Source organism: Aquila chrysaetos, chromosome 12 (genome assembly GCF_900496995.4).
Source record: "Aquila chrysaetos chrysaetos chromosome 12, bAquChr1.4, whole genome shotgun sequence".
NCBI classification, from domain to species: domain Eukaryota; kingdom Metazoa; phylum Chordata; class Aves; order Accipitriformes; family Accipitridae; genus Aquila; species Aquila chrysaetos.
In genome coordinates, this window is record NC_044015.1 from 30,626,210 (window position 1) to 30,638,301 (window position 12,092).

Sequence of the window (12,092 nt, forward strand, 5' to 3'; positions counted from 1 at the left end):
CACTTCTGTTAGCTCTTACTGAGATAAGTTTGGGGATTTGCTGTAACAGTTACCAATCAGTATAAAAATATGTATGCCCATGCCCGACTCTATTGTCCTGGGGCAAGGACTCAGGATTTTAGGTTTGCTTAATTAGTACTTTCCTTCCATTTCAAAACTTTAGGGCATACAAATGTTTAAAATGGCTGTGTAGAAATATCCTTTCCCAGACAGTGTGAGAATTTGGTTTATATACAGGTATACTTTTGTGACCAGTCTCAGTAGATTTAGATGGTTTATGGAAATCAGTGTTGCTCAATTCAATATGCAGGGGAAAAAGATTCGTTACAACAGTGTAAATTCAAGCTGAACAAGGTAGCAGGTTTTTTAGGTTTTACTGCAGGTGAACATTCAGTTTCCTTTTGTTCTGGTTTTTAATAGTATTGATTTTTTAAAAATGTACAGAAGTAAAGTGAGTCCTCAGTGTATGAGCTGGGGTGTAGGTGTACAGTGAGAGATATAATTGCATTGTATTCTTCAAGGACAAAGGTTTTTGGATTCTGCTGTATTTGTCATTTGAAAAATTTACACTATTTTACTAAGATCACAGAGTAAATAACAGAAAAATCAAAAAAACAAATCAACTGCCAAAATGCAATACAAGATATCAGCTCAGCACACTGCATAGCAAAACAGTCAATCACACTGCAATCACTAGCAGCCTGAACAGTAAATTAACATTTCACTGGGATAGATGAGAGGTGAATAAACACAGATATATGTAAATATAAACTAAATAGAAATAGACATGATTATAGATGAGTAAATATGTGAAATCAGCATCAGTTAAGCAAGCACACTTAATAATTGCATGCTGTTCATGTCAGGACAATGTGCCAAAGACTGTACGCAGCAGCCATCATGTCTTAAAAGGCACTTTCTGGGTTCTGAGCTATTTTTGCGCAGTCCTGGGGCTCCCTTCACCAAGGATGGCAAAATTCAGTACACCTGTGATGAATTTCTGTGGTCAGGTCAGGTCTGATATTTCTTCACAGAAGTTTGTTGAGGACAGATCATGTGTATCCGCTTCTGCATGGATGGTGGTGGATCCTTGACCTTGGTGGATCCACTGTCTGCAAAGGCCTTTTGGAAATAAAGCCGAGCAAGCAGCAGTAGTAGAGGTCCAGGCCTGCAACTTAGTGTCTCAGCTGTGACCTCCAGATTACCTGGGTTCGGGGTTGGCGTGTCCCCTGGTGCCTGTGGTCCATGTGGGCGGTTGGTGGGCTCCCTAGCACACAACCACAGTCCCCATTGAGCAAGTTGATGTTGCAAGTTTTGAAGGGGTCTGCTGTCCTGCTGCCTCAGGGGTGGCATGTCGCCAGTCCCTCTCTGCTAAGCATGTCCTCAGCTGGTGGTTGCTTCTCCATGTGGTGCCAACTGGTCTGACCTTGTCCTTCACTCTGAAGCTGTGGTGGGTTGACCTTGGCCGGCTGCTAGATGCCCACCCAGCTGCGGGCTGCAGGGAAATTCCTGCTCCACTGCGGTGTCTCCGTGGGCTGCAGGGGAGTCTCTGCTCGGGCACCCAGAGCTCCTCGTCCCCTTCTGACCTGGGTGCTCACAGGGCTGTTTGTCACACTTTTTACCTCATTCGTCACCACCGTGAGGTGTTTTGCCCCTTCTTAAACCTGTTACCACAGAGGCACCGCCATGATGAGCTCAGCTGTGCCCCGCTGTGGGGCTGTTGTGGGACAGGCTGCGTCGAGCACAGGGCAGCCCTGACCTCTCCTCACAGAGACCCTCCTGCAGCTCACCCCAACACCCCATACGGACAGTGGTGGTGTGCGCGTGTGAAGCAAGACGCATCCTGGGCCCTCAGCAGTCTCCCTGGTCTGGCCCGGTCCACACATGTTGAAGTAGGGCAGAGCCTGGACTGCGCTTTGTCAAAAGCAGCAGTTGGAGCATGTCACTTGGTTGAGCTGCCGCGTGTGTTGAGTCATGCCATGCCACGCTGTAGGGATGGTGGAGGTCTGCGTAAGCAGTTAGCGTGGGCTAAACCAGAAGGCGAAACTGAGATTAAAGAGGTACCGCAGTTTTAGCAAAGTCTTCAGAGGTTGCTGTTCAAGGGCAAAGTTGCACTCCACAGCTTTAGGTGGCAGATGCCAGCTTGGAGCTGCTGAGGGAGAGGCGCCATCTTCCAGTGCCCCCCCCCAGGCTCTGTCTGATCCTGCCCGGAGCCGCTGTGCTCCCTACCCTGCTTGGAAAAGAAGAAAAAAGAATGGCTTTCTGCCAGATTAGGAGCCCAAATCTGCTCCACAGAGGCTCTGGTGACCCTGGAGCTGCTTGTAGGGGTTCGGGCGCCAGTGTCTGGAGGCAGAGAGGGGAGGCGAGGGGCACAAGGAGCAGAGCAAGGCCCCCTGCCCCCTTCAGTAGCTGCAAGCTGGTGGACTGGCTCAGCTGTAACTTGCAACTGTACCCTTAGCATTTTAATCTCTTATACGTTAGGAAAATGCATTTAAAGACTGTCTTCTTTTGGGGTCGCTGAATCTGTATCTCTCCTAGATCAGGGAAACTCAGCCCTCAGTTCATCAAAAGCTTAGCGTTTAAAGCACCTGGGCTTACAGATGTCGTCACCCTCTCCCTCAAGGACATACTTGTGGACATGTCCAGAATGTGAAGATGTGGAACCACTGCCAGCTCCACTGGGGATGTTGGTTTGGTGTCTTGGGGTTGAACAGATGTTTCTCCTCTCACTCTTCTCCTTTCTACATCCCAGAAGCTGTCTCTGCCCCGTTTATAGGTCAGGTTCATCTTCGAGGTGGTCGACCAGAATTGTATTTGAAACATGGCCTTATTGTGACCTGTGCACTGAGCGACATAGAATCATAGAATCATTTAGGTTGGAAAAGACCTTCAAGATCATCGAGTCCAACCATTAACCAAGCCCACTAAACCATGTCCTGAAGTACCCTGTCCACTCGCTTTTTTAATATCTCCAGGGATGGTGACTCAACTACTTCCCTGGGCAGCCCGTTCCAATGTTTGACAACCCTCTCAGTAAAAAAATTGTTCCTAATACCTAACCTAAATCTCCCTTGCCTCAACTTGAGGCCATTTCCTCTTGTCCTATCTCCAGCCACCTGACAGAAGAGACCAGCACCCACCTCACTACAACCCCCCTTCACGTAGTTGTAGAGAGCGATAAGGTCTCCCCTCAGCCTCCTCTTTTCTAGACTGACATCATGGGTGGACTCTGTGGCATTAAATGTTTTAGTGCTTTATAGGGATATGAGATCATCAAATGCTTCTCACTCAGACAAAGCAGTGTTTCAAAATTATCCTTGGATCACATATTGCAAAATTGTCTTGTATAGTGAGGGTGAAAAAAAATACAAACGTTCAACCTGAATGTCTAGTTTTATCCATCCAAGTCTGTCGTGTAAATCCAGAAGACGCAACTGTATTTTCATGAAACTTCTTTTATTGATTATTAAAATGTTATAGGATTTTTTTTTTTTTTTTTAAATTTTTGCTGAGTCTTTCAGGCCTGAATGTCACTTTGGTTTCTTTGCTGACTTTAACTTTCAGTGATTAGCTTCTTACCAGGCAAAGGCCAGCCTGTGCAGGTTTCCAGATACTTATAGACTGCAGGATTTTTATGTCAATCCACATCTAAAATGAAATTAAGGGTTGTTATTTGTATACTTAAAACTGTATCTGTTAATTTTTATGAATGTCTTAACAGCTTTCAGGAAAACTAATGTCAAAGTATGGTACCTTTTGTACGTTTGGTGTCAGCTGTTCTGTAATTTCTAGTACCATGACCGTGTGATAAACCTGCAAAAATCCATTTATTAAAAAAATAAACCGTAAAAACAGTTCTAAATTGTCATATACCTGAATGAATGCCCAGGGGGCTGGGGGTAGTCCTCTATTGCCCTCATTTACAGGGAAGCCAGATGGACTTTATTCATTTTAGGAAAAAAAGGTACTCAAGCAGAAACTGTGCTTGTCATGTTGTAGTCTGCGCTGAATTTGTGTGGCTGAGGCCATTCAACCTGGATTTGTAGCAGGAGCACCAATTATCTTATAATTTAGATTAACATGACACATTCCTTGCTTATCTGATGTTGTGTCCTCATGGGGGTGATATGGTTATTTTTCCAGGCAAACCAACATTTATGAAAGCTCCTGAAGATCAGATTGGGATTTCTGGAGGAGTGGCCTCTTTTGTGTGTCAGGCAACAGGAGAGCCCAAACCTCGTATCACGTGGATGAAGAAGGGGAAGAAAGTCAGTTCTCAGCGGTTTGAGGTAATTACAAAACCCAAAAATTTGGTAATCAATCTTATGCTTGCAGGTCTTAATTACACAATAATCATCATTGCAACCCGGGTATCTCTGCATCGCTACAATACAGAGTCTAGAGCTTTAGAGTAAAGTAAATTTCCTTCCCTGCAGCAATGCAATCTGTAGAGCAGGCATTGTCCTTTGAGCATGACGCTGGAAGCACACACATAGGACATCCTTCTTCAGATGGGAGACTGGGGCTTATGCTGAATTGGATGGCAAATAAGAGTTGGATCTAGCAGTAATTTTTTGTTTTCATTGTGAAAATTTATAAGGCACCTCCTTGGCTTGCTATCCCCATTGAAATTCAAAAGTGTGATGCCAAAACACTATTGGAAGGCTTTTGAAGGGATGGCTACTGCCATCCCTGCTACAGATGTGCTTGGAAGAGGAATGGTGAAGTCATCCTGAAGGGTGAATTGACTTCCCTGTGAACTAAAGTCGTGAGAGAAAGGAAGGGAGAAGAGCAGGTATCAGAAATGCTTTTGAAAAAGGGTCCAATCTGGTTCGTATTTTAAATAGCAAATACATTTTCACTGACTTTCTCCACCTTTTTCTCCACTTTCCTTTTTTTTGGAGTTGGGCTCTTTTCTCTAAAACCGCCCTTGGAAATGTGACCCCTCTACCATTCGGCTGTCTTTCCTCTAATACCCTGTCTTTGATGTTCTTGCTTTTCTGACTGGAGCATAAGATGACTTTGCTGCCTAAACTGGATTGATTCAAGTCGCCAATTTTAATCATGATTTTGTATGTGAGCAGAAAACCTTGATTAAAGTAATCAATTTTAATCTCGTTTTACATTGTTATTTTTCCCTAATAAAGGTTAAGTTTTGTTGTGTAGTAACCATTTAAACACTCTAATTTGTAAGTAGATATAACCTTTATAGTGAATTCGATACTTACTGTGGCTGACCAGAGGTCTACGCCATATTGTATGCATTTATACCAGCAATTTCATACCTTTATTCACATCAGTTTTGATACATAGTTGAGGCATTTTTATTGTGTTAGGAGATAGTGAATAATATCTTTCTTTCTTTGCTAGATAACTATTAATTTTACCTCATTACTAAGCTAGTCTTTATTTGGAGGAAAATTGCAATTCAAATTAAATGAAAAAATTAATAAACAAACCTGATGTACACATGCTGAGTTACTACACAGAAGAGGTATCTATCTTTAGCAAATGAACAGCATTTCTGGTCTCACTATCTGTCAGGTCCTTGGTAGTTGTAGCTCCCTTCCTCTCACACAGTGTTTGTTCAAAGGTTAGTAAGGGCAAAAGAGCTTTTCTCCTGTTTCATCTCTTAGCTTTTTAGTCTTTATCACTGAAGTGAATTAGTCTCTGCATCTGACTTTGTCTTGTTTTAAAATTTGGCAGTAGCCCTATTCTGTGTAAAGGTTATAGAAAGTTTAGCATTTTGTCACAGTTTCATATTTAATTTAAAATCAGGTATTTAGAAAAAAAATATTTTAATTCCTTAAAATGTACTGTGGTGATGTTCATATTTCTCTGTCCTGTCTTCTGCTACTTGACCCCAAATGAGGGTTTTTTACAAGCTGTTTCTATTACTTAGAACAGAAAGGCTATTACTTCCAGCATGAAGAATAACAGATTTTCAGGGGTCTTGGTTACCTTTTGATTTCTTTCTATTTCTTCTGTCACTGCAGAGTCTCATGATGCACATTATTTTTCTCCTTCCTATTTTCACTCATTTGGTCTTTCTGCTGTGAGAAGCACTCCTAAACCGGGCTCTTGAAAATAGGGTAAAAGTTTTGCATGGGGGTAGTGCGGATCCTAGGCTGACGTACATGTGTCTGAAACAAAGTATAGCTTAGTCTCTTCATCTTCCCCTGCAGTTCCCAAGTGACAGGAGGGGACTTGTGCCTTTCCCTCATGCTGTCACCATCTGCAGTTCAGTTAATATTTCCAACTTTTGCTGCGCTCTGTAATAGGAGGATGAGTTTGGCATTAACAGTGGCCGGAGGCTGTGCCTTCACAGTCTTGCCATTAAGGAGTAGCATGAAGTGATCCAGCTGCAAACTAACAAATACCTCTTTCTTCCATGTGGAAGTTATAGTAATGCATGTTACAGCTTAGCAGGATGGATGGAAAGGCAATGATTTATTAAGGACTTAATTTATTATGCTGGGGAAAGAATCATAATTACATCATTGTTGATTATGCCAGAGTTGCAAAGTACCCGATGCTGAAGGACATTAAAAGCCCTCACTTTCTGCTGGAGTTAGCATGCGCTGTAGGTGCTCAAGGTTTTATTCTAGTTTTGTTCCTATTTTCCTGGTAATCCCACAGGAGTATATCATTCTGCTCTTCCATCAAGGTGAAAGTTGGCACTAAATTGCTATCAGTGTGATTAGTAAAACCATTAGTGCAAATATGGCTCAGATGTTTTAAATCATCAGATCCACATCTTTATTACCAGGTTGATAATTTGTCAACCTTAATTGATTCATAAAGAACCTCATTGGATCTTCATTTGTTCTGGCCTCCTCAGAGGACAAATATGTTCTTGACTCTGAAATTTTTGCATTCTGGACTTGAAACACTCAAGTAATTGCGTGGTATTTTACAGCTTACAGGGCTTGTTTTGGTTTGGTTTTTGTTTTTTAACCCCTGGATTGTTTTGACTTTCAGTTTTTGTTGCAGAAGATACCAATAAAGAAGTGCTTTCTTTTCATTGTTAAAGGTTATTGAGTTTGATGATGGATCAGGATCAGTTCTGCGGATACAGCCCCTGCGTGTTCATCGAGATGAAGCTATCTATGAGTGCACAGCAACCAATAGTGTTGGGGAGATAAACACGAGTGCCAAATTAACAGTGTTAGAAGGTAAGTGGTAAGTTTTTTCATGCCGTAGGTGGCAGAAGACTTGGCTTTGGCTTTGGTAGCTACATGTTGGCGCGGTAGTTTTAGATGACATGATGATATTCTAGCTTGGTTTGAAAAAGCTGTGTTCATCCTATATCATTTGCTATAATTTCCTCTAAGTGATAGAAGCTAATGTTTTTCAGACAATCATGAAAAGATTGCAGATTGTGAACTTTCTTTAAAGTTTTAGTTGTATTATCTGAGGTGTGTCATTTCTAATTTGGAGGGCTAGCTAAAGAGACATTTCTATACTTTTCTGATCTGTCTGCTTTGATATAATACCCATCTTCAGGGTATCTGAGAATTGTATCTGATAGTCAGAAACTTAATCCATGTTGGTGCACCTTCTGGATTAAATTGGCATAGTTCTTGAATAGATTTTTCAGGTTACTCTTCAGATTTTGAGTTTGATGTGGAATTTAGCTGGGTCTACTTTTCACTGTAGTCACAACTTGTTATTCTGTTTCTCCTGTTAAAGAATAGATTTTGATCCTTGCCTGCTATATGAGCAGGTTTTATTTTGCTTGCTATGTTGTTTCTTCTAAATGGAACGTTTTATGGAAGAACAGTGTAAGGCTTGTCATTAGTTGATGATTTTTTTTTTATATTAGATTATCAGAATTATTGTCTGCTTTTAAGGAAATACGTTGTTTTCAGCACATCAGTGTGTTGTAGTATTTGTTTATATATAAGATTTTGTAAAGGTACTGAGATGTTACAAATCTGGGGCATTTGGCTGAATAGATTTTTTTTTTTTTTTTCACTTGGTTTACTAAGACAAGCAGGAAAAGGCTTAGGCAAATTGCTTGGTGTATATGGACTGATGTAGAAACATTTGAGTAATGAAAAAACTAGACTGGAAAGAGTTTATTATTGTATGATTTTGAACCAGTGGAGACTGGTTATCCCAATGGTGAGTGTGCCAGCCAGCCATACATGACAAGTTACCTATTGTCCCTTGTTCTCCCATCCCCATTTATAGTGTAGAGGTAATCATATTTTCCTCTCTGCTCTGTGACAAAGAATACATTAAACAACTGTAATGTGTTCAGACACTGTGGTGATGGGAATCATAGAAATCATTCAATACTTGAGGTGATTGTGTATCTTGTTTCTGGAGGTGGGGTATCTTAAAGGATCAACTTGCTCCTCAGTAGTAATATTATTAAGAATAGGGTGACAGGTGCTATAGACTTGAAAATTATTGGGGAAAAAAAGCAGATCTTTTTTGTTACTTCTTGCCTTTGCAGCCATGTATGTGAGTGCATAAAGCTCAGTGGAGGTCTTTTGGCAGTTTATGTACAGATCTGTATTTAAACAGTTCCTGCAACTGGATTTTTGTGATACTAGAAACTTGAATACCGAACTGTTCGAAGCACATTCCTGTTTCCTTTGGTTGCAGTTACCTTTATGTATCTTAGATATGTATGCACATGCACACACACGCTAGTAATTTATTTGCTCTGTGTTAAATGTTCAAAGACCCACAGAGACATGCGCTGCATAAAGGAGCACAACAGTATTTCTCAGCTCCATGGTGCTCCTGCTGATTTCCTGATGAGGTAAAACTTGCAGACCACCACATAAATACAGAATGTTAGGAAACACCAGAGACAGGAAAAGACATGCGTGCACACAATTTAAGAGCCACAGAAGAAAAAAGTCACTACCAGTCAGGCACAGAGCCTGCTTTTCTGTTTGGAAACTTGCTTTAATTGGGAGTAATGCTAGTTTAACATGATCCCATGAGGTCAAAAATGATCTGCAGGCTTGGGGGGGGGGCTGTGTTTTCCTCTCTAACTGAAGAGTATCAACCCCTTGCTGGGCACTCTTGTAATGGGCAAAATTAAGGACCATTTGCTGTGTAACAGTTTGTATGTGTTCATGTATACAGAGTTGTGAGCTTGATTATAGAGGATGAAGAGCTATATGTGCCTCTTATGTTGACTGAATTTATGAAGAAGATGGGTTCTGTTCTGATTATATTTCTCTTTTCTGAAACCTTCTATGGACAGGTCTGTATTTTTTTCAGTCATGCTGTCTTACTGTTCTGTGTTGTTTGCCTTAGATTATGCCGTTTCTGCATTTTGGGGGGGTGAATTTTTTTATTATTAATATTCCTTTGTTTGCTTATGTGTTGGCAAAGTCGATATTACAACTCAGTGCCCTCGTTGTGGTTGTGTTTAGTCTCAATGGCCTCCAAAAAATAGTGGTAAGTGGCCCACTCTCTGTTATGCCATCACTTTCCTAACAAGAATTTTGTAGAGGTATTTGAAAATGACACATTTCACGTAGTACCCTTGATACCCTCAGTACTGTCAACTAGGATTGGATTTTCCCTCTGCTTCTGGGGTTAAAATAATTTCTGTAATTGCTCTCAGGTGGCAGTTTGAATGATGCAGACATTCTACACTTCCTTTCAAGAATTTGACTAATGCAGTGGTCCCTGGTGCATGACAAAGCTGTATCACAGACGTCCTCATGGTTACCTGCTGCTAAATACACAGCACATATTGATTTTTACATTAAAAATCCTTTATAACAATAAGTTTTAATGCTTCTTCACAATTTGGTCTTTAGAACATAGGCCTTAACATTAAATCCAGAAGTCACAGGCAGGGTTTAGCAGGCTGTTATTAGATGTCTTTGTAGCTAACTAATCTGGAGCTTTATTTTATTTAGATTTCTGCAATGTTCTACAGATCAGAGGCAGATAATCCTTTCTAATTGCCAAATTATTCCATTCTGAATATTAAGTGAGAAGCATGAGTCCAGTCTCCTGGAGGAATCGGGAATTCTCACATAAGTGAATCTCTTCTAACAGTTCGGTTCCCTACTACCCTTTCATTCTCTGCTCCCATGTCTCTCATTTTTCCCTTCTAACTGCAAATCCTGTTGTGACCAAACTATGCATACTTAGTGTAACTGGAAATTATTTCTCTTGTTGATAGTAGGAGAAATAGACGTGCATATACCTTCTCTTCTCATTTCTCCTGGGTAGCTGATAAGCTGAATTATGTATGAGTCATATTGAACGTTTCTATCTTTTTTCCAATTATGACCTGAAGCAGCACAGAAGTACGTTCTTGCCTGCCTGGCAGAGGAGGAAAGCAGTACAAGGAGGGGAGGGCTAGAATCAATAAGCTGACACACATTCCCAAGAAAAGCCTCGGGGACAGTTAGTGGCACTAACAAATTAATAAATATATTATTCAGTGGTAATGTGGAGAATTACAGGGCTTTTTAAATAGGGAGATTATATGAAATGTGAGTAGGAAGGATGCCAGCGTGGAAGAACGTGGCAGCAGGCTGATTGCAGGAGTGTCTACGTGTGTCCTTCCACAAGACTGCTTGTACATTCAGCATTCCAGCTGTATTAGGGAAGGTGACGGTAACAGTGTTTGTCTGTAGTTGCCTGTACACCGAAGTATACATTTAGTCTGTGGTTTCCAGCAGTCTCCACCCAACAGTAAGATAGGGAAAAGCAGTGCAAAAAAAAAAAAGTCTTCAAGGGGCAGGGAGGAGTATGATTCTTTGGGAAAGGAAGGAGGCTCAAATACAAAGTATATTGTCAGATTCAGTTACAGGTTTTGATTTTAGAATTGGGAAACTATTTAATTGTAACTGGTCCTTTAATGCCCTGCAAGCAGTCTTTTTTCACTCCCCTGTAACCTAGAGCATACAGTCATATCCAAGTGACACTGAATGTATTTGGAGTTTCATTTCCCTTTGTTTTTAAGTAGGTTAAATGAAAATGAAAATACCATGTCCAATTTCCATTTCCAGCACAGATCTATGCAAATCCCCTATGCCCCTATCCCAGACTCCTAATCATGTGGCATGTAGTTATCAGCCTGGAGAGTGCTGCGAGGCTCTGCAGGAGAGCAGCTCCTGGTAAAGAGGACAGATGGAAGAGCTGGGAAAGAGTTGCTTGCACACTGGGTTTCAGTCTCAAGGTAACCTGGCAAGTTAAGTTTTACTGGATGGCTTTGTGCTGACAGAACTCAGGGAAGTTTTGGTCTGTTTCAGTGGACCCCCAGAAAGTTCCCAAGTGCAGCAGTTGTCCCCGGGGTGGGAAGCACCTCTACCTTATCGTAATTTGCTGTTTACTGAACCATGTCATGAGCTTAATTTCTTTCACCATCTGCCAGCTGCATTCCAGTTCCTGGGGTTACCCTGTTTGAAATGCTCTAAATGATAAACATTTGACTGTTACAAATGATTTCTGTGGAGAGCTAGATCTCAGAAGGCCTGAAACAATATGCCCTTTTTGTAAACACTCTTCTAAAAGTGATTTTGTCATTGGAATAGTAAACAGAAGTTAGCTACGTTTAATCCTTGTTTATGTTTGGTTAGTTACAAAAGGATCAGTCGGATCATTGTACTTTGGCTCATGTTTGTCTTCATTGTTTTTACATCTTTTTGCCAAGAAGAACTTCTAGAGATGTGTTATAAAATGGAAACAATTATAGAAGGGAAATTTAATCCGTTTAGATGCACTCATTTTGATTGTGTAAATGAATTAAGGCTCCCTGTACCCTGCTGCTCCTGGGATTGGTAGTAGTCTCTTCATGTCTCTGGTCAGGAGGGGACAGGTCTTTCCTCCACATGTTTCATGTTCATTAACTGTTCCAACTTCCTTTGGTCTCTCCCTGGGAAGAAAGACTGCTGTGATGGCAGAGGTCCTACTCCTATTCTTTGCTCTCTACACAAGCAATCCAAATAGTACTTTCTTTCTGTATGAGGCAAGCAGTTAATGGACCTCTGTAACTAATGCATTTCCAAGAGCTGCAGCACAGTGAGCCTCCACGTGCTTCACTGCTTAGGAAAATGTCCTAAAATACAGTGATGCACAGAGAAATGAAGAAGCCTGAGTGT

The 12,092-nt window shown here is 41.2% G+C and overlaps 1 protein-coding gene across 24 annotated transcripts in view; it reads left to right on the forward strand.

Moving 5' to 3' along the window:
• Nucleotides 1–12,092, forward strand: part of PTPRF (protein tyrosine phosphatase receptor type F) — a 395,117-nt gene that overhangs the window by 188,329 nt on the left and 194,696 nt on the right. For all 24 annotated transcript variants that reach the window (XM_030032473.2, XM_030032481.2, XM_030032476.2 and 21 more), the window contains 2 exons: nucleotides 4,144–4,289; nucleotides 7,034–7,175. In XM_030032473.2, the coding sequence (XP_029888333.1) occupies nucleotides 4,144–4,289; nucleotides 7,034–7,175 (288 nt within the window). The remainder of the gene's footprint in view (nucleotides 1–4,143; nucleotides 4,290–7,033; nucleotides 7,176–12,092) is intronic.